At 36.4% G+C, this 23,505-nt stretch overlaps 1 protein-coding gene and 1 long non-coding RNA gene across 2 annotated transcripts in view; one reads left to right on the top strand and one right to left on the bottom strand.

Moving 5' to 3' along the window:
• plch2a (phospholipase C, eta 2a) overlaps positions 1–23,505 on the top strand; it is a 191,935-nt gene that overhangs the window by 132,629 nt on the left and 35,801 nt on the right. Inside the window, exons 3-10 of the mRNA XM_089119344.1 lie at positions 672–818; positions 4,831–5,076; positions 5,666–5,793; positions 13,090–13,260; positions 15,081–15,174; positions 19,023–19,226; positions 19,459–19,579; positions 23,259–23,430. Of these exons, the coding sequence (XP_088975470.1) occupies positions 672–818; positions 4,831–5,076; positions 5,666–5,793; positions 13,090–13,260; positions 15,081–15,174; positions 19,023–19,226; positions 19,459–19,579; positions 23,259–23,430 (1,283 nt within the window). The remainder of the gene's footprint in view (positions 1–671; positions 819–4,830; positions 5,077–5,665; positions 5,794–13,089; positions 13,261–15,080; positions 15,175–19,022; positions 19,227–19,458; positions 19,580–23,258; positions 23,431–23,505) is intronic.
• LOC148973643 (uncharacterized) lies at positions 13,116–20,537 on the bottom strand. The gene is made up of 5 exons (XR_016146452.1): positions 20,429–20,537; positions 20,249–20,314; positions 19,145–19,270; positions 18,490–18,604; positions 13,116–13,249 (listed from the first exon to the last, which is right to left on the bottom strand). It is a non-coding gene; the product is annotated as an uncharacterized LOC148973643 (long non-coding RNA).

Below are 23,505 nucleotides of genomic sequence, written 5' to 3'. Positions count from 1 at the left end.
TAAATTTGGATTTTGATCAGGTACATGAAGGTCACAGTATTGATTACTGGCCGTTTCTGACTACTGATTGACTGCATGTCAGATATTTTGATGGATTGTTAGTCCTCAATCCATCTGAAAAATGCTGAAAAATGCTTAGGTGGGGTTTACCAATAATATCACCTCTTCCATGTGAAATGATAAAAAATATCATTGGTGTATGTTTGCTAGTTTTATTTCCAGCCCATTCTCACTCCCAAGGCGTCACCTAAGTGACGCCTTGGGAAGCATTTGGACATGCTTCAATATCTGACGCTTTAGGCGCCCTTTAGCGTCAGTTAGATGACGCCCTAGGATCGCGTGTACCCTACCCCCACCCCACACCTAAACCTAACCGCGTCCTCTAACTGACGCTTTCCTTTAGCGTCAGTTAGATGACGCCGTAGGATCGCGTCATGTAAGTGACGCTAAAGGGCGCCTAAAACGTCAAATATTGAAGCATGGTCAAAGGTGACGCCTTGGGGTGAGAATGCGTTGTTATTTCTAATGTTTTTTTTTTTTTGTTGTTATTGTTTCGTTTATTCATCTGTATATGAATTCTATTGCTATTTTTTTCATTGTATCTCTTAATGAAAACATTACTGTACAGTAGACATGCCTGAAATCTTCCCTGTCTCTTGTTTCTCTGTTAGTGGAGAAATGCATGAGCTCCATGCAGACGGGCACTCAGATGGTGAAACTGCGTGGAGGATCCAAAGGCCTGGTGCGCTTTTTCTACTTGGACGAACACAAATCCTGCATCCGCTGGCGACCGTCTAGGAAGAACGAGAAAGCCAAAAGTAAGTCTCATTCTTATTGCTGAGGTTATGCCTCAACTCTCAATGTACTGTTTTTATTAGCCCTATATTTTACAGACCATAATCTCAGATGTGGCTCTTAAATAACTTGTTGATGTTTTATGCTGTAACATACTATAACTGACGTCTTGGGACGTCTTTTGACCATACGTCAACATCCGCCTTTTTAGGGTACCCTTAAACGTCGGTTACATGACCGTCATACAACTGACGCTTAACCTTTAACGTCAGTTAGGTGACGGGGTAGGTTTAGGTCTGGGGTAGGGTTAGGATCCGATAACGTCATCTAACCGACGTTTAAGGGTACCCTAAAAAGGCGGATGTTGACGTATGGTCAAAAGACGTCCCAAGACGTCAGTTATATGACGTCTTGGGATGAGACTGTGCTGTTTATGCAAGTATCAATCTAGTCTCAGATGTTGTCTCTGAAGAATAGGGCTATCAAACTAATGTTGCAACACTAAGATAATGGAGATCTCAGTCATTTCTCACCCTAAGTATCAGCTTTAAAGGGATACTTCACCTCTGGAAAGATGATTGTGTATTTAAAACGGGTCATTTATGCAGAAGAAATGTGAAATTATTTTTGAATTTGGAGCTTTCTAGACTGAGAAAAGCCAGAAAATGTATTTTTGGCTTATGTGGATGAAAGACAACAACTCCCAGAATGCACTTGCTTCGCTGCCCTAGGAGGCCACGCCTACCGGTAACAGAGCGCAGAGGTTAAACAACCAGTCTAGGCTGCTAGTGAGTCTCTGTGATGAGTCTGCCCGAAAATGAACACCCAAAATGTCCAGGATTCGGCTTTTTCGTTCTACAGTCGCCATTCATCATGTTTACTGTGGCGAGCGGGACGAGTGATCGCCGCAGGAGAACGGCGCGAGGCCGGTGGCGTGATTACCGATGAGCGACACCTGTGAGACGAACCGGTCTCGTATCTCTCACAGAGGAGCGTGAATTTTCTTTGCAATGTTAATACGCACATCAACCGATCACTTGTTTAGCGTTCATGTAAACACCACATTCAGATTCACCAATCAGAATTAATTCAGTTAGATTGAAACAAAAGCTGTACACGTAAACAATGAATGACGACTGCAGAAAGCAAAAGCTGAATCCCGGACATTGACGGCCGGACATGTCCGGGAAAAAGAGGATGGTAACCCCTACTACTCGGCTTTCTCCACAGAACAAGAGCCTGTCAGCTTAGCTTCCAAAAAAAAGATGGCTGACACTATGTGTTCATTCTGTGAGTGAGATCCCACCCTATAAGGCCAAAAAAATCATCCGATGGCGCAAAATAATGATTTTTGCATCATCATAGAATCTCAGGGGGATATGAGGGTGGAGAGCATGGTAATTTGAAAATATTACAGGTTTTCTACTAATACAAAGCTTAATGCTAAATCCTGAAGTGTCCCTTTAAATTTGATGAGAACAGTTTGAGTTCATATGAGAACTATTGAGCACTGTTGAATGCAGAATTTGCTATCAGGTAAACCTTAATATAGTTTGAGATGTCCTCTGAAACTCTAGAGGAGAAACGTAATAGATTACTCTTTTCTTGAGAGAACAAAAATGAGAAGATGGATACTTAAAAAATAAGAGAAACACTACATTGATTTCATTCATTTTTCTTTCTTATCATTCAACAATGACTACTTATCTATTACAGATGTAATTTGATTGCTTTAACTGCCGTGCATATGACTACAATAGATTAGCGTGTCTGTGTCTTGACCTGCCTCTCTTGCCTTACTATTTCCTGGGGATGTCCTCAACTATCATGAGTTATTGACATTACACACCTCACAGGGGATGGTTACTTCAGTAACATCCGATGATTCATGTCTAAATGACAGCGCTCATTGTCTCTCACGAGGGGGGATAAAGTTCAGAGTCCCGTCATTCCACCGCAGGCTGGGGAATTAATCAGCTTCTTAAGTTGACTCAATTATTCATCAGTCTTAACCGGAAAGATTTCAGTATGCACCAGTTGGTTCATTAAAAAAAGTAAAAATTCATGTGAGATTCATTAGATAACTTCTGAACCTTTGAGCCTTTGAGTATATATACTTCAACAATAAGATCATCTGAGATTCTGCAACCACCTCAATCTGCATTATTTAGCAGCCTAGAGATCTCCTAGTGGAAATCACACACAGATGGTACTTTTCATGCTTTTTATACTCTTTTTGTATCTGCTAAAGTATAGATAAAAACCTCTTATCTGTATACGCAATTTTCACTTTAATTTTAAGTATTTAATCCACAATGAATCTATATTTTGACAATAACAACATAAAAACAAAAAGATACTTACTATCTTTAAGCTATTTCGGGTATAATGTTTTCCAGTATTTTGAATGCTGGTTACACTTTATTTTAAGGTGTAATTGTTACACTGTAATTATACATTTATGTACTGAGCAATATTAAGTAACTACATGCACTTATTATAGGGCTAGGATTAGGGTTTGGTTTAGGGTTAGTTATAGTATAGTAACAATGTATGTAACAATGACACTGTAAAATAAAGTGTTACCAATATACTTTTGAGATTTAAAGTACACTGCAAGTTCAAAAAACGTGTGATGAACAGCAGCATTTTAATATATATATATATATATATATATATATATATATATATATATATATATATATGGGCAACGATTAATTGCGATTAATCACATCCAAAATAAAAGTTTGTGTTTACAATATATGTGTGTGTACTGTGTATAATTATTTTGTTTATATAAATACACACACATGCATGTATATATTTTAGAAAAATGTGTTCTTAATATATCAAATATTTATTTATACACATAATATTAATTATGTATAAATATATATAAAGTAGATACATGCAAATATTTCTTAAATATATACATGCATGTGTGTGTATTTATATATACAAAATAATTATACACACTACACACACATATATTACATAAACACAAACTTTTATTTAGGATGCGATTAATCGTGATTAATTGTTGCCCAGCCCTAATATATGTATATATATATATATATATATATATATATATATATATATATATATATATATATGTGTGTGTGTGTGTGTGTGTATATGTGGTAATAAAATGTGGTAAATTTTATATATATATATATATATATATATATATATATATATATATATATATATATATGTATATGTATATGTATATGTGGCTATATATGTGACTACTGAAACACTAAAAATGTAGTCAGCCGTGGATTACACAAGTTGACAAGTGTAGTTTTGTCTAGTAGCCAGATATACCGAAAGATTTTGGCTACTTTTCAACTTGCTGTTTTAAAATAAATATGTCAACACACAAAAAGAAAATTATGTTTGTTTATTCATTCCATTGGGTCTTTCTTATAGCTTATCTTTCTTTCTTTCTTTCTTAACTGCATAAATAATTTGTACTGTATAGTACAGTTTACAGTTTAACAAACATTCGTTTCATTATACAAGAATATGTGAATGAAATATACAGAAAGCCATGAGTGACCAATCAGAATCAAGTAATAAACAGATAGGCTGTGTTTTGTTTTGTTTTTTTCTTAAAAATCTCATCTTGATATTCTACATTTCAAAAATGGGTTTTTGAAAACAATCACGTGTTGAATCAGATGTCACTCCAGTAGTAGCTAGAATTGCATTGTTTTTGGGTGGAGGAATGTGCTCATGCTGTTCAGATGTGGCTACTCTCTTGGCAGACATGATCTGGTTTAAATGAGCAAGAATTGACGAATTAAGTGTTTCTAGATGTTGTACATTGGCATTGGAGAGTGTTTAATTTGAGGTAGCCATCTGCTCTTCTCATTTACATGATTACACACATTCGTAGCATTAGGATGTTGATGCACGATGATGTTGCTGCTTGAAGGAAAGTAGGAATGTTAACGAACACCTCAGGATTATAGCATAAATGTCATCTTTTTCTTTTAACTACTCAGACCCGTTATCTTTTTCTCCTACCAGTCCCAATCGACTCCATTCGGGAGGTGTGTGAGGGGAAGCAGTCTGAGATCTTCCAGCGGTATGCTGACGGTAGTTTTGATCCCAACTGCTGCTTCAGCATCTACTATGGCGAGCACATGGCGTCCCTTGACCTGGTGTCAGGCACAGGAGAAGAAGCTCGCACCTGGATCACTGGCCTTAAGTACCTTATGGCCGGCATCAGCGATGAAGACAGTCTGGCCAAACGACAACGCACTCGTGACCAATATCCTTTCTAAAGTAGTTGCAATGACAGAAACCCAATAAAGATGATGCTAGCTACCTTACTACCAATCCGATTTTTAGTAGATTGGGAAAAATGAACATGTTGGAACTGTCAACAGAGTTAGATTCCCTGTCGAGGAAACTCATAATTTAGTATTTCAAGCCATGCTTTTAAAAAGTAGTTCACTATCGTCCACCTATCATTATGAAGACATAGTTACTGTCAAGCTATCATAAAAAAGGAGTTAGCTAGAGTCACGCTACGTGCATTTTCTCAGACTTGTCTTCCTTATCTGGGAGACGAATAATGCAGTTCAGGATCTTCTTCCTGGGAATCAAATGAATCAGTGAATAGCCTTTTATCATGCTACTCTTTAAAAAAGAAAAGAAAGGTAGATTGTTTTGTGAAAAGATACCCAGTTTTGAAAAAAAAATGTGAGCTATTTTCATACTACTGGTTTAGACATTGTTTAGCAAACTCGCAACATCAGCAGTTTAAATTCTTGTTATGAAACGGTGCTTAACATAATATTTTGTTGGTGGCGGTGCTTGCCATTCTATGTTCTCAGACCCTTAACTCTTCCCATTACATGGCTGAAGCAGACCTTCGCAGAGGCAGATAAGAATGGAGACGGCTGCCTCAGCATCAGTGAAGTCCTACAGCTCCTGCATAAACTCAACGTCAACCTTCCCAGACAGAAAGTCAAACAGATGTTTAAGGTAAGTTGAACCATTGCGATCAGGACAATTGGGTGTGATTGATAAAGACAATAGCCACTTACCAAATATTGACAATTTTAATATACTATATACTATATCAACTTTTAAAGGTACAACATCTCTAAAGTTTGAAAACGAACTGAATACTTTTCATGAACCGTCAATATATTTTATGGCTTTTGTTATACTTTTTACATAAAGACTAGTCACATTGTAGCTTATTCTTGTCAAAAACTCCCATTTACTGTACGTTCACACCAGATGCGAATTACGCGTCAAATACACTTTGAATCCATTCGCGCGTCAAGAGCGAAATTGAAGTGTGTAAAAACAAAAGTTTGAAGCGAAATTTATGCGTGTCGGAATCGAAACCAGTTGGCGGCCATCTTTTTTTATGTTGATCGAGCATTTTGAGAGAGTCACCACTAGGAGCAGAAAAGCGGCGTAGGGATCATCGTCGCCGTATTTGTATCCACCGGACCCTTCGGAGGCGAACCCAGTTTGGCGAGTTTCACAATTTGTTCGCTCCAGGAGCTGTGCCTGGATGACGGCCATTGTCAGCGGTACTTCCGCCTGTCCCGCGACCAGTTTGATGACCTGTTGTCCTGCATTGTATCACCCTCACCCTCATCCACCTAATCTCTCATTTATTTTTGTTTTGATGATAAATAGAGCCAGCCTCCAAAAGTTATTAACCTGTCCTGGTGCAAATTCGCATCAAACATGTGAATGCGCAAATAGCACTAACTAAATCATTTGCGCGTAACACGCTTAATACACCAGACGCCTAATTTGCAGCATTCGCGCAAACTTGACGCGCAGATGAGGTGTATTCGCGTCTACCGCGCCACGCTCTACGTCTCATTCATGCGGCAGGAATTTTTGATGCGCGTAACGCGTCTTTGCATTGACTTAACATTCAAATCACTCGCGCCTGATACACTATTCGCGTCCGGTGTGAACACAATATTAGGCAGGAAGTCGCCTTCTTAGTCTGACTGATATGTAAAGTGACCAACCACAGTCTACTTTTTAGATTGTTGGGATCCTAACAGCCACAGTACACCAAAACTATTAGATCCTGCTGGTTATGCTACCCAAAAATGTTGCCAAAACTATGCCAAACCACCAAGAATAGTGGATCCAATCTCTATGTCCAATGTTGGAATGTTCTGAAATACCAGAAATCAAAACATCAGATCAACTTTTATTTATTTATTTAGCACAATAAAATCAAATGTAGCTGGCCATTGTGGTGTACAACAGGATAAATATCTAAAAAACAAGAAAGACTATTTATAACGAAAATTGACATCAAAAACACCAATCAGAAAATTCAAGGTTTTTACCTTAGATTTAAAATCAGACTATGTGGATACTAGTCTTAGAGATAGAGGAAGAATATTCCAAAATGTTGGACCTACAATAGAAAAAGTACGGTCACCCCTCGTCTTAAGTCTAGATCTGGGAACCATCAGCAATCTTTATTGAGATGAACATAATGATCTAGCAGAGTTATTTCGTTTCAAAGATCAGACAGTTTTTCTTCAGGGGCAAATCAATTTGGGTGTCATCTGCATAAAAGTGAAATGAAAATGTTCTAGCATTCAGGTAGGACTTTAACCAGTTTAGAGTGCAACCTTCAATAGCCACACATTCTTCAAGTCATAAGATAATAATTTTATAGTCCACTGTATCAAAAGCAGCACTTAAATCTAAGAGTAAGAGTATCACTCTTAATAAAGAGCTATGGAAGGAGGGCTGTGAAGAGGCTCATGAGAGGAAGACCTTTCCTGCCAAATCAGCATGGCAGCTGTTGTAAGCTTTAGGCATGGACGAGAAGAGCAAAACGAACGCTACTTGTTGGATGGGAGATGAGGCTGAATGAGCTTTTTGCTGGATATGAAGTAAGAGAGAGGAAGGCAGCTGTTATCCAAGAGCAGATGGGCAGTGATTTGGCCACCACTGCCGATCCACCAACTGGAGAGTGTTGTGGTTAAGGGTTGAAACACTCAAGGAAGGTTGGATACTACCTGATGATATCTGCTATCTGTTACCTTAAGGGTAAGCGATCCCAAAAGGTGTATTTCACAATGTAAAAAACCCCAACAAAAACCTGACTTTTTAAGGTTGACTTGAAATGTCAGGAATATTGGATCCAATCTGTTCACCATATTAGAAGATGCCAAAAATGTTAGGTCCTGCCAGCTACTCCATGTTGGATTGTTCCAAAATGTTAGGAATATTGGATCCATCATAAATATTAGTTTAATATAACCCTGAAAGCAATGTGGTGTGTTGGCACTGCATTACTTAGTAGTTGGTATCAAGCGTACCATTTGGTATTTTCCTCAGTCTAGGAAACTCAAAATCAGCCTAGGAAGAAATTGCAGTAGTTAGAGCTAGGTATTTTGAAAAATCACTAACCATATTTTGAATGCATAGCCCACACAGTATTATCATTGGTCCCATATATTTTGAATGATTCTAACTTAAATATGAAAATACAGATAATTGGTCAGGACTAAAGATTTTAGCAAAATACATAATAAACAATGTTTTACATATCGACATTCCTTGTTTTTTTGGGCTCCAAAGCATAAAAATGGCCACCCGGATTATGGTGAGTATGTGATCGAGACCTCGCCTCAGCTGTTTGCAGGTCACTAAGCCTCACACTTCATCAGCATCCACCCCATCTGCTGTAAATGGACACAGATGGCCTTTAGTGTAAGACACAGTAAACCACAGGGGGGCAATCTGGCCCTGCTATCCGACAACAGAGAGTGATGTCACCTTAAGACTTTGGCCCTGATTTCTCTGGCTTAACCTCATAAACAACCTGTGTGATTGTCTGCACATTGTGTGCTGAAATCTGCTGTGTGTTTATTAATTGTTTATAAACTGAAATCAACATATGTTTGAAATAATATATATTAGAGAACTATATTCAGTAATAAGTCAAAGGCCATTTTTTAAAAGAATATAATACTTCCTCAATGTTACATTAAATTGATCAAATGTGACAATAATAAAAAAAAAACTTAATTTAAAATAAATGTGCTTTGGAAATTTCTTATTCATCAAAGAATCCTGAAAGGACAATATAGTTCGGGGGGGTTTTTTATATTTTAAGCAGTATGACCATTTTTAAATGTGATAATAATTACTATGATAATTATTAGAATAAAATATACATTACTTGAGAACAAAATTATCATATTAATCAAGTGACACTAAGGAATACATTACATTTTAAAATATATTAAAATAGAAAACAGTTTTTTTTTTAATTGTAATAATATTTCACAATTTGACCTTGACATGTAATCTGCACCGTTTGTTCTATGGATGGGAATTATACCTAGACTCATGTCTTTTTTCAAAAAATTGGACTGGGCTGGCGGATAAAATTTTTAAATATATATATATATATATTTTTTACATCTAGAGAACAGATTATAATAAAGACATGGCATTTTTGACAGTAAATAACCTACAATCTCTAACAACCCTATGGCCCCAACGCATTCTCGTCCAATCTAACTGGCGCTTTTGACCATGCGTCTAAATCTGATGCATATGGCCACCTTTAGCGTCAGTTAGATAACGCTCATCCTAGGGCATCATCTAACTGACGCTTTTGACCATACGTCTAAAACTGATGCATATGGCAACCTTTAGCGTCAGTTAGATAACGCTCATCCTAGGGCGTCATCTAACTGACGCTTTTGACCATGGGTCTAAATCCAACGCTCATAGCAACCTTTAGCGTCAGTTAGAGGACGCTCATCATAGGGCGTCATCTAACTGACGCTTTTGACCATTCGTCTAAATCCGACGCACATGGCAACCTTTAGGATCAGTTAGATGATGGGTAGGTTTAGGTCTGGGGTAGGTTAGGGTTAGGGTTAGACCACTAGGAGGCGCGTCTCATATTGACGCTAAAGGGTGCCATGTGCGTCGGATGTTGACGCATGGTCAGTAAGATGACACCCTAGGATGAGCGTTATCTAACTCATGCTAAAGGTTGCCATGAGCGTCGGATTTAGACGCATGGTCAAAAGCATCAGTTAGATCAGCCTTTCTCAAAGTGGGTGCCCCCTAGCTGTGTCAGGGGTGCCGCCAAAAAATTACGTAGGCTAAAAAATACAAAAAAATAAAAAAATAAAAAAAAACAACAGAAAAAAAACAGCTGACATTTCATATATAAATCTATTTGAATTTACATATTTACATTCTTCTTTTTAAACATATGAACATATTAATAAAATTGTAAATTCATTTTAGATAAATATATAAAATGAATCATAAAAAAATCCGTCTCACAAGACCGAAGCAAGACACACACAACTTGACGCAAGTGACGCAATCTATAGCAACGCGTTATAGCAACAACATCTCAGACTGACAGAAACGTAAAAATAAACGTGAATTTAGGCCACTTTAGTTACAGCATTATGGATCGTTTTTTGAAAAGAAAATCCCCACAAGAGCCGGAAAGTTTTTCTGTGAAATGGAGCCTCAGCCTACTACTTCCTTCCTCCACCAGCTCTGAGTCGGCACCAAAGGTCGCAAAGGTAACGTTAGACAAGGCTAAAAATGAGAACATACAACGACAGTTAGACTACCTAAAATTTTGCTTCATCAGTACTGGGGATGCAACATGCCCTCTCCCTTTGTGTCTAATATGTGGGATGAAACTGTCAAACCAAGGGATGATTCCAAACAAACTTAAGACACCTGACGACCTCTCACCCATCCCTGCCAGGAAAGGGCGGCTGTGTGCGTCGCACCAGGCTCACGTCTGTTATTGATTGTGGTCGGTTTTATGGCATTTGTGTCTGATTAATTATTTTGTGAATTACTTTGCAAACCTGTGTTTTTAAAGGTGCTATAAAGTTATTATTATTATTGTTATTTACAGTTCATATTAGGCTCTGTTCATTACTGTTCTGTCTAACTAAACAAGACATTTGCATTTAAATTTGGGTTATGCAGTGTTTTTTTAAATTATATTTTACACTGGGGTGCCTTGAGATGTTATGGACTTTTGAAAGGTGCCCTGACTGAAAAAAGTTTGAGAAAGACTGAGTTAGATGACGCCCTATAATGAGCGTTATCTAACTGACGCTAAAGGTTGCCATGTACGGCGGATTTAGATGCATGGTCAAAAGCGTCAGTAAGATGACGCCTTGGGATGAGAACGGGCTGTATACCCTGACTTTTTCAGATTTTGAATGTGATCATTTAATTATAAGTATATTTATTGTATAAAAAGTTAAATTTTTAGATATGTAATGTATTTATTTGTAAGGTCCATAATTTATATATCTTAGTCCTGTACTCAAAGGAAGTGATGCCATCTCCTCAGAGGGAGCAGTGTGAATGCGGCTCTTCTCGACATCTTCAGTGACCTGTTTTTTTTTTTTTGTTTTTTTGTGACCTGTTTTCACGCTTCTCACCATAAAGCACCAATTCTCGGGCGCTTAGCTCAGGGTTTATTACATCCTCCACGCCTCGGCTCACTGCAAGCCTTTGTGTGTGTGTTTGACTCAGCAGCTCTCCGGATCAGCGCTGGCGTCTGAGCCTGGGATTCAGTGAGCTGAGAAAACGGTTCTGGGCTCTTATGGGCTGAGAGCTGTAGGAGAGATGTGGAGTCGCTGTTGTTTTTTAGGGGTTTGACTTCTCAGCCAGGCAGGGGTTTAATTGGGAAAGTTGGTTGCTGTTATTGAATGATCCATTTCTTCAGTTGATTGAAGAGCTGCTGGTTTATCCTCCATTATAGCCAATGATCAGTGACTGAAATCATGCTTTAGGAAGCAAATACCCACAACTGTGCTTTACTCTATTAGTATTTTCATTCAAAAAATGGCACACAAATTAAAATGGTTACAGTTCATAAACCTAGAGGCATATTTGTGGTATTTTCTGTAAGAGGATCCCTGGATGTAGAAAGTGATGAGCAGTTTATTTACATGAAGCCTGACCATAATCTGATTCAGATATGAGGCTAACTCTAAAATGTATTTTTTTTTTTTTTTTTTTAAATCAGGAGAATATGCTATATGAATTTTTATAATTGTACACTTATTACATAAACAGAACAGTTACAGGTACGATCCCCTGGAGCAACCAGGGTTTAAATGAATAGTTAAATCAAAAAATGTAATTTTTTCCCCCCATTATTTACCTAATGTGACATTTGTAGAACACAAAAGAAGTTGATTGGCAAAATGTTCACATTGCTCTTTTCCACATAATGAAAGTGAATCGATATACTCACGGTCAAACCACAAAAATGGCAAAAAAGGCATAACCTGTACACTAAGTCCTCTGAAACGGTACAATAGCTTTATGTGAGAAACAAAAATTATTGTAGTCGTGATTTATTGCAAATATTCCCCTCCCCACAGTTATGAGGCACGTGAGAACCTTGCTGTTCGGCATCATTAACATGAAAAATGGAATTGTGATATTCTACACTCTAAAAAGTGTTGGGTTGTTTTAACCCAATTTTGGGTCAAATATGGACAAATCAAAACACTTAGTTAAAAATGTAACCCTCTGGCTGGGTTTGTCCATATTTGACCCAAATTTGGGGTGAAACAACCCAGCATTGTTTAGAGTGTATGTAATGCAACTACACTCTCAGAAAAAAAGGTACAAAAGCTGTCAATGAGGCTGTACCCTTTCAAAAGATACACTTTTGTACCTAAAGGCTGCATATTGGTACCTTAATGGTACATATTAGCACCTAAAATGTAATTATTAGCACCTGAAATGTACATATTAGCACCTAAAATGTACATTTTAACACCTGAAATGTACATATTAGCACCTGAAATGTACATATTAACACCTAAAATGTACATATTAGCACCTGAAATGTACATACAGTATTAGCACCTAAAATGTACATATTCACACCTAAAATGTACATATTAGCACATGAAATGTACATATCTAAAATGTACATGTTAGCACCTGAAATGGACAAAAGTTTACCTTTTGAAAAGGTACAGCCACAGTGACAGCTTTGGTGTATGACTTCAAAATATTTGCAATACCATATAGGCTACTTTGACGGTTCCTTCATGGTGGTTTTCCCTTTTTTTCTGAACGTGACAGCCCCTGGACACTATATGCTTTTGTTGTATGAAAAAGAGCAGCATGACATTCTTTTAAACTTCTTTTAAACGTTTTTAAAATTCTTTTACAATGTTACTTACATGGCAAACAGTTTGATTCACCTTGATGGTCTTTCACTCCAAATTTCTCCATCTCTGATTTTAGGAGGCAGACACTGATGACAACCAAGGCACTTTGGGATTTGAGGAGTTCTGCTCTTTCTATAAGATGATGTCAACGCGGCGCGATCTCTATCTGCTGATGCTCACCTACAGCAACCATAAAGACCACCTGGATACAGATGACCTCAAACGCTTCCTTGAGACTGAACAAAAGGTGGGGTGTGGTTGGCAGGTCAAATCCACAAGCAAAAAAAAAAAAAATGCAGCAGGCATTGTGAAGCATCTGTCATGCATGATTTTTTCATGTTTTTTTAGTTTAGGCACATCATTTGATAAGCTCAATGAAAATACAATGTGACCTTTCCATGCTAATGTGACGTTTATAGACTTTTTCTCAACATTTTGGAAGGACTGTCCTCACACACCCTCAAATCCTTCTCTTTTATGGTGTTAAAGAACAGCACAGAAGTCAATGTAGCTTTGCTAAAGGGAGCAGCTTAAGATTTATTAGAATTTTTTATTAGTGGGCTGAAACACTAATCATTAACAGTACATTAACACATTATTTACACTGAAAAACAAACAAAATGTACATTTTCAGTGGTTATGAAATTCTCTGAATTTCAGAAATGAGAGACCTTGTTTAAACGTAAATATTTAAATTGAAGTCCTTTTTTTGAATAAGTATGGACCGTCTGCAAATGATGGGTATCTGTACTGTCAAATGATAAATATATTGATTATAAAATTAAAATTCTAAAAATATAAAACACTGATTAAGGTTAATAAAGAAAGCGTTGCTTTACCAACCGTGCATTATGTGTGACATTGAGAGACTACTTGGTATATTTGAACTCTATTTGAAAAAGTATCACCATATCTCATTTTAAATTTAAGTTGTAAAGGTAATAATATGGTGTTAGGTAAATGCTAAACTGAACTGAGGTGTGTTTCCCGTACAACAACATAACTCTGTTATGTTGTATGTCTGTAACGACTGTTTCCCCAAACCATATTGTCGCATATTGTAAATTCAACCACGTTGGTTAATGATGTTATACAGACGCCGGTTGTGGAGTAATGACTACTTTTAATGTATATGTCTGAGATTTAATTAATGCTATGTTAATATTAATATTAATGCTATATGTCATATAAAATTGATTGCATGTCATAACTGATTTGTGATTTAATTAGAATATTACATTCATCTCAAGTGAATTGATATTTTTACACCTATGAATGATATTTAATTCTATTCAAATGTTCATTAACCTATGGAACCTCATTTGTAAGATCAACTCTAGTGGTTAATTTTCATATCACTTCAACTAGCAAATCAAAAATCCACGTGATGTTTGATTCAAGTGGTGTTTCAAGTACAGAACGCTGATGTTTAAGGCGGTCATTAAAATCTCATTAAACGTTTAAAAACACTCATGTACAGTATTATAAAGTACTAGAATGCAGTCAAACTGAAATTAAACATACACCATGAACTTTATAGAATAAGGAAATGAGCATTTCAAGCAAATGGCATCACTCAGAGTGACCTTTTCTTCATGATAACACTCCACTCTCATTTGTCTGTAGTTACCAACAGAGAAAAGAGAAAAAGTGCCTCTTATCAAAAAGCATCGCTAATGGAATAAAATAGACCAATCCCTTTAAGTTCCACAAGCACATCACAATGATGTTGATGTTGATGTACTGCGCAGTTTACTGCGATTCCGTATCCACAGCTGGCAGTGTCCCACCATCCTCCACTGCATTAGCTGGAGGAAATATCTAACACTGATTGGCGTGAATGGGAATCTCATCGACTAATCAGTCCATTTAAACGCCAGCTGTCAGGCGTCACAATCGACTCCAGAGCGGAGATGGGCGAGTTGTGTGAGGATGTGGCTCCCTGTGGTGTTATTTATCACACATTTGATATATGACTACAAATTGTTTTAAATCCTTGCTTTTCACATTTGTAATTGTGTAATGATTCACTTATTCATCTTTCTTTACTGTTTGTTTGTGTTTCAGATGACCAGTGTCTCAAAAGAGCACTGCCTCGAAATTGTGTCCAAGTTTGAGCCTTGTCCTGAAAACCAGACACTGGGTGTCCTGGGGATTGATGGTACGGATGTTTTATTTCTAAAATTTAGTTGCTAAAACATTTTTGTACGGAGGCGTATTGCATTCACTTGAAGAAAAAAAAATCTACTCTGTTTTTCTGAATTAACGAGTTAATTTTTCATGAGAAAAAAAAGTTTTTGCTCTGTTTTTCTGAATTAATGAGTTAATTTTTCATGAGAAAAAAAAGTTTTTGCTCTGTTTTTCTGAATTAATGAGTTAATTTCTCATGAGAAAAAAAGTTTTTGCTCTGTTTTTCTGAATTAATGAGTTAATTGTTCATGAGGAAAAAAATATTTTGCTCTGTTTTTCTGTTAATTCAGAAAAACAGAGCAAAAACTTTTTTCTCACGAAAAATTAACTCATTAATTCAGAAAAACAGAGCAAAATATTTTTTTTCTCATGAAAAATTAACTCATTCATTCAGAAAAACAGAGCAAAAATTTTTTTTCTCATGAAAAATTAACTCATTCATTCAGAAAAACAGAGCAAAAACTTTTTTTTCTCCTGAAAAATTAACTCATTAATTCAGAAAAACAGAGCAAAAAAAAAATTTCTCATGAAAAATTAACTCGTTAATTCAGAAAAACAGAGCAAAAAAAATTTTTCTCATGAAAAATTAACTCATTCATTCAAAAAAACAGAGCATTTTTTTCTCAAGAAAAATTAACTCGTTAATTCAGAAAAACAGAGTAGATTTTTTTTCTTCAAGTGTATGCAATACGCCTCCGAATTTTTACAACCTGTAATGACACATTTATTTTTAGTTGTTTATGTTTGAATTTTTTAAATATTAATTTACATTTATGGCACAAATAGCTTGTGTTTTATTTTGCATAAAATTACAGATTTTCTGGTTAACGCTGCTCTAGAGAATTTCTAATACAACGGTGATGGCAAATTTTACATTTTTCTCTGTTCTGACCAATCTCTCTCTCTCTCTCTTTCTTTCGCTCTCTCTCTCTCTCTCTCTCTATATATATATGAAGAGCTCTTTTCCAAAACGCGTTAAACGACATTTTAAAAAAAAATGAGTTTGTCGTGTCATTCTGCTGCGGACAGAACCCTTTCACTGCTCTATCAACGTTTCATGCCGAATCGCTATATTTCCTTGTTTAAAATGTACTGCAAGATACAGTTTCTTCCCAAGCCGCGATAAGCACCAGCACTGTTTTTAGCCTAAACACGATAAATCCTCAAATTCAATGAGCGCTCTACACAATCCAGCACGGCGGCACTCTGAACAGAGGTTTATTATGTTCATTCATTCCTCAAAATGAGTCCTAGTTTTCTAGTCGACTAGTAGTAGATCATTTAAGCCATTTGTATTATCAGTAATCACATATATTGATTTAATTAAATGGGAGAGAAACCATATGAGCGTTTTTAATGGCATATTCCGCATCTCAACGTATGCATAAAGCTTGCCACAAAGAACCGGCAAAAGTAATGATTATGCATGAAACATTTGAATTGTTTATTAATAAACTAGTGTTTTCTGTCAGTGTCAGCAACAAAGATAAAGTTGATGATGCTTAAGGCCAATTTATACTTCTGCGTAGGGTGCGCGCAGTAGGTACGGCGTAGCATACGCACAGACGCGTCCCATTGCGCGTACCCTTCGCCGTCGCCTGACGCGCACCTCCTCAAAAATGTAACTACACGTCGCGACGACGCGGACCGCAAGATCGGTGATTGGTCGGCTTGGTAGCATCGCATTTCCTCCTACGCATTTCCGCACGTACCTTCTCACGCATTTCCATCACTGTCTATGATTTCCACACGTACCATCTCCTCCAACGTCTTCTCTCATTTCTGCCTTTCAGTTTTAGTAATTTTACTAAAGTGAACTGTTTTTCCACCTCAATAAGCTCCAACTCCAACATGATCCACTCTCTTTCAATCGCTATTGCTTGTAGTAACCTAGCCGCGAGGAATCTAAACACAGTGGAACATTAAAACTCTCCGCCGCCAACTAGCGTTTCGGAGCAGTACTGCAGAGCAACCAAGACCTGAACGCAGAAGTATAAATGCTCATAACGGCGTCGCCTACGTGCGTAGCCAACGCCGCACATTACGGCGTACCCTCGACGCAGAAGTATAAATTGGCCTTTACTCGCCATCTTCGCAGTGAACGCGCATAGAGAAACGCATACTTCGAATTAGCCTATACATACGCAGAGAGTTGCCAATTTATTTTAGTTTTTAATTGTTTTGTTTAAAAGTAGATATTTAAAGCTTTCTGTAGCTTAGTTCTCAGGCCTGTGTGAGGCAAGCATCGCGGTGTTTCGGTTCATATTATGAGACGCGCTCCGGTTCACCTGCGCGCCTCTGTGTCCTGATTGTCTGATATTTACTTCTAATGTATTAATCCAGTCAATTTGTCGATGAAACATTTATTAAAATGAAGATACAATTTATATGAAACGAAATTTACAAGCTTTCTACAAAACAAAACTTAATAAGTGGTCAAAATCATATCTGAAGCACTCCAAATATTTTCCGATATTGGGCAGCTTTTGAATTTTGATCCTATCTTACTCATCTCATGCGGTTCCCTTTTCATAGCCTACTCAACATAGATGAAATAATAAAAATAAGTAATGTAATATTATTAAAAACAAATGTGAAATGTTTATTTTTTTTTGTTGTTTTTTTTTTTAACTTATATTTAAGCGTCATGCTGCTCCGCTTTGCTCACATGTTATGTAGCCTGTGTGTGTGTGTGCATGTGCTGGAGGGGTGCCCATCCCTTTTTTGAATATCGTTATCATATATTGATCATTTTTAATAATTCGTTTTTTCATGCATATGTTGAAATTGGTATTAATAATTTGTTTTTTTTCATGCATATGTTGAAATTGGTACTATTTGTTTGAGGTTTATTTCGATTTATAGCGTTTTGGAAAAAAATAAAATTAACTTTTAAATTATCATTAACAATATTGTTGTTTGATTTAATAATTATTGTTCAAAATGTTCAGACTGAACCAATAAAACATTTAAACAGGATAATTTGAATATTCACAAAATGTGTGGGTCTAGGTAAAAAATGTAGTTTTCCTGAAAACTATTGAAATGGATTTATAGCGTTTTGGAAAAGAGCTCTTCATATATATATATATATTTTTTTTTTTTGGAAAGTCTTAGAACTCAAAAATGATATTTTTTGTAGTTTCTGTTTACTACTATAGAAGTGTATCCAACTATGATGACTTCTGCTTCTGAGAAACCTGGAAATGTTAAAAGTTTCCCATTTCACATCAGATTTAAAGGGATAGTTCACTTTGAAATGAATTTTAGGTATGTTTTAGTTTACCTCAAGGGCATCCAAGATGTAGGTGTCTTTGTTTCTGCAGTAGTTTCAATTTTGATATTTTTAGGTCAAACCGTTCTTGTCTGTCAGTCATATAATGCAGGTCTATGGTCACCACCTCAAAGAGTATACACAGAGAAGTCCAAATTAAACATGATTTAATGACTCGTAAATGTAAGTAGTTTTACCTCTTGTAACCACAGCCACGAAGCACCCACACCCTCAGATCACTTGGACGTGGCTGTGGTTACAAGAGGTAAAACTATATAAATACTGTTCGTTTTCTCACACAAACCGCTCGTTTCATATCTTAGGCCATCAATACTTACATTTACGAATTGAATTGAATAACTGGTGATGAAAATCAAGTTGAGACTAGACGTAAATTGACAGGTTATAACAAAATTACGTTTTTTACACAGGTACAGTAGATTCTTTAGTTTTCATTTTCAAGACTACATTGCATTAGTTTATCTTTGTACTGCATCGACTAATGTAGACAGGAATTCACAATCTCCTCTAACTGTACACCACAGGTTTTACAAATTACATGCGCAGTCCTGCTGGGGACATCTTCAACCCTGAGCATTACGAGGTAAACCAGGACATGACGCAGCCACTCAGTAACTACTTCATTGCTTCCTCCCACAACACCTACCTGATGGGCGACCAGCTCATGTCCCAGTCTCGGGTGGATATGTACGCCTGGGTGCTTCAGGCCGGCTGCAGATGTGTGGAAGGTAAGACCGGCCTGATTTTCTATAGTGCTTTTTAGTGCATCTTCCTAAAGTGAATGGATTTCCACAGTTTGTGATCTAAACAATTCATGAGAATCAAAGCTACGTGTGTGATTTGTAAAATATGCTTTAGTTTTAGAGAAATACAAAGGAAAAAGTATCAATTACATTTATTTCATTCATTTAAATCAATCCATTTAATACATTTTAACTTTGTTTTATTATCATCCTGTAGTGGATTGCTGGGATGGGCAGGATGGAGAACCAATCGTACATCATGGCTACACCCTGACTTCCAAAATCCTTTTTAAAGATGTTATCGAGACCATCAACAAATATGCATTCATCAAAACCCAGTAAGAGACATCGGATATTTACTGATTCAAAAGGTCATACAGTATAAACAACGAACAACAAGCCAGACTTTATGACTTTTTTTAAGCTGAGCAGAGCAAAATGTATGTATAATTAAGTTGGCACTTTTTGTGAGAACATGCAATTTCTAGTGTACACGCATACAAAGTTATTTTGATTATGGGCCAAGCACCGATGTTGCGTCTTCCGCCATGAAAGTCTAAGATAAGGAAGCCCACAAAACCGCTTGTGAAAAAGTTGCGAAATTTGGCACACAGATAGAGGACAGTCCATACCATAGCAAATTAGGAGTCTCTAACTGAAACGCCACCAACTGTCCAAATGTCCACTAACGTTTATGCTAATAACTTTTCAAATGTAAGGGGTAGAAACAAAATAGAAAATAACATGTTTCCTCTGATTCTTTGCCTTTCTTAGCATTTTTTCATGCGTTTTAACACAGTTCAAATGCATGAAAATTATTCCATAATTTTTAATTTCATGAAAAACCTACATTTCAAACTCCTAGATTGCTGCTCCAAATTTCACGAAAATGGAATCAGATCAACTTCCGACCATGCCGACATGTTCAAGTTGATTTCGTCAAACCGTTGATGTTGATGGATTTTTCTTATTCTATTTAGTTGTACAATTAAATACTTTTTACTTACACTTTCTGTTTCTGTGAGCAAATTACAATAATGTACGGTGGCCGAGAGAGCTCACCGCGCTGCAACCTGATGAAGACAAATGCAAATTCAAAAAAAACGTGTGCAACTATAAAAACGCATTCGAATACAAAAATACATCCGCAAATTAAGAAAAACATCTTCATCAGTTCCACAACACACCTGTGCTCCAAGTACTCACAACACAACCAAATACAGAAACGCGCTGCAAACGTTCACAACACCACCAAATACAGAAACGCGCTGCAAATAACATGGTCCACGACGGAAATGTTTCCGGGGAACCAAATAAGTGACGGACCCGACTAGAACCACAGTACGTGCTTAGAGCAAAAAAAAAACCTTTATTGACAAGAAGTCAAAGCTTTTTTTAAAAAAATATATAAATAAACTATACGAATAAACTATACTATTAAAGTAATATTGTATATATAAATAATATTATATATATTTTTTTAGTTCGTCTATACTCCTTGGAGTCCTTGCTTACTCAAAATTCTACTTTATTTAATTTCTTTTGACTTTTCCCCCGCAAAACAGAGATTCAAATTATTATGACATACAACTTGTGTACAATATACAACATGTATGTTCAATGTCATCACAATACAAATGAGAAAAGAACAATGATCTGAAAACTAAATAAATAAATAAAAAGATCTAGAATAACATGAAGGCAAGATATTAATCTATACATCAGTTACACTATACAAATAGTTTCATTTTATGTTTAAATTTTTATAAGAAGTTTCCTAAAAATGTTAGGTAATGTATGGCACTGACATACAGATATATAAAACGGATATTTTAACAGATTTTTATAAAGTAAAAATAAAAAATGAATAATTTATTTGCAACCGTTATGTTAATCATTATATTTCTGTCGTCAGAACAGCTATACAGCTGATGGACAAAGTGCTGTGTTGTTACGTTGTCTGTTGTTGTTCCCTTCATCAAGTTCCAAACGGCTACATAAATGACACACTAGGTGTCATGCTCACGCCAAATTCCCACTTGAAGAGCTTTGCCGTCTGCCCTTTAAAGGGAGTAGGGCATAGGGAAGCTCACGAGCAATAAGCAAGTCCCAGTCGGGTCCGTCACTTATTTGATTCCCCGGAAACATTTCCGTTGTGGACCGTGTTATTTGCAGCGCGTTTCTGTATTTGGTGGTGTTGTGAGTACTTGGAGCACACGTATGTTGTGGAATTATGTATAATTATGTATTAAGTTCGCTGAATTATGACATTTTGATTGTAAATATGACATTGTTTGAGATGTCTTTGTTATGACACCTTGACATAAACAAATCCATCATAACCTGTCAGTGTCTTTGTCTTGACAACTTGACATTACTAAGACAACACAACCTGTCATAAACATGACATAGCAGATTAATGATCAAACTTAAGAAGCCACTTAGCTTTATTGGTTAACATTACATTAAACTGTCAGGTGGTTGGTTTTGACATTGGCTGTCATGAAGCCATTATAACATTTTAATGACAAATTCAATTAGTACCACTGTAGTTGAGGTCACGAAAAATATTCATGACACAGTTATAATGGTCTCATTTAATGCTGTTAACCCATAATGTAATGTTAACCCATAAAGCTAAGTGCTTTTTTAAGTTTAATAATTAATCTGCTATGTCATGTTTCTGACATTTATGTCTTGGTAATGTCAAGTTGTCATAACAAAGACATCTCAAACAATGTCATATTTGCATTAAAAATGTCATAATTCAGCGAATGACACTTAATGACAGTTGTCACAAACATGCATAAAACCTCCTTCATATTCGTGACATGTGTCATGTCATGGTTATGAAGGTGTCATGTCAGTCTTATGCACACCCCTTCGAGTGTTACTGTATAATATTTGTATGCTTAATATATAGATGTATGATTAAATTGTGCATCTATGCACATATACAGACACATTCATATATATATATATATATTGCTTTTTCGGGGTATATATGAAAGACGACAACTATTCCTCTGAAGTTTCAGTCCTGAAGGTTTGCATGCCCGACAGCTGGCAGTGAAGGACAATCAATGCTAGCCCACAGTCACGTTGTTTTTGTAATATCGCCTGGTGACAGCACTGTTGAGCGGGTCTAGGGAATGTGAACATGTGTGTCTACATGAACATTTCACACTGACAGCTTGTTTCTACATGACTTCCTCCATCGCTATGAGTTTCAGGTGTTGTTCTCGCTAAAGGTCATAATGCAATGAAGCCGCACACTGTTAAGGGTTCTTGCAGGTCGCAGTAAACAAAAAGCTATTTTTTGACAACGTCTCATTCATATGCCAGATGTGATATGTGTCTATTTTGCTTGCCATGTTATATTATTATTATTATTATATTGCCATATTATGCATGTTTGTTTATAAATTGCAATGTAAAAGCACACATTTACAGAAGTTAAAATCTGTCTGTTAGCAGTATCTAGGGCTGTTTGTTTTCTCTTAACAAATTCATGTACCAAAAATAGTGTTTTCCACAATCAGAGTAAGAAATAAGACTTGAATCACTGAAAATAATGTTTGCTTAACCATCAGAAGTGTGATTTTCCACCTCAGAAATATGAAATGAGCTGTTTAGCCATAAAGATTTTTGCATAAGCTATTTAAAGCTTTGGTAACCCTTTTTTATTATTGTAAGCTGTTGTTTTAAAGGTACATTAAGTTTAAAACAACAGCTTTAAGTATTTTTTTTAATACATTTAGTAATTTTGGAGAAACACTGTTGTATTTTAAATCAACCGACACACACCCCTCCCTTCATTGCTCCGCCCCCAAACTGCACCAACACACAATGCAAGAGTGGATGTCTCTTTATCATAGCTGAAGCGAGGCAAATAATGTTTAAATAAAATGAAGAAACGCTTCTGTCTCAAACCTGAATGACATTTTAAGTGTTTTTATTAGCCTCACTATTATCATAGATATGTAAAAGCTTGTTTTTGGACCATATTTCCTCCAGGTATCCAGTGATTTTGTCCATTGAGAATCACTGCAGTGTCCCTCAGCAAAAGAAGATGGCTCAGTATCTGACGGAAGTGTTTGGTGATAAACTGGACATATCCTCCATCCCCACAGACCCACCTGGAGTCCTGCCTTCACCTGAAGACCTGAAAGGCAAAATTCTCATCAAGGTAACTGTCTAAACATTTTTTTATTTTGCACATTCATTCAAAAGCTGCAAACTTATAGTCACTTTCAGATGATGA

Source organism: Pimephales promelas, chromosome 14, assembly GCF_988280905.1.
Source record: "Pimephales promelas chromosome 14, fPimPro1.hap1.1, whole genome shotgun sequence".
NCBI lineage: Eukaryota > Metazoa > Chordata > Actinopteri > Cypriniformes > Leuciscidae > Pimephales > Pimephales promelas.
The sequence above is the reverse complement of the archived record's forward strand: the minus strand, read 5'-3'. Positions and strand labels throughout refer to the sequence as shown.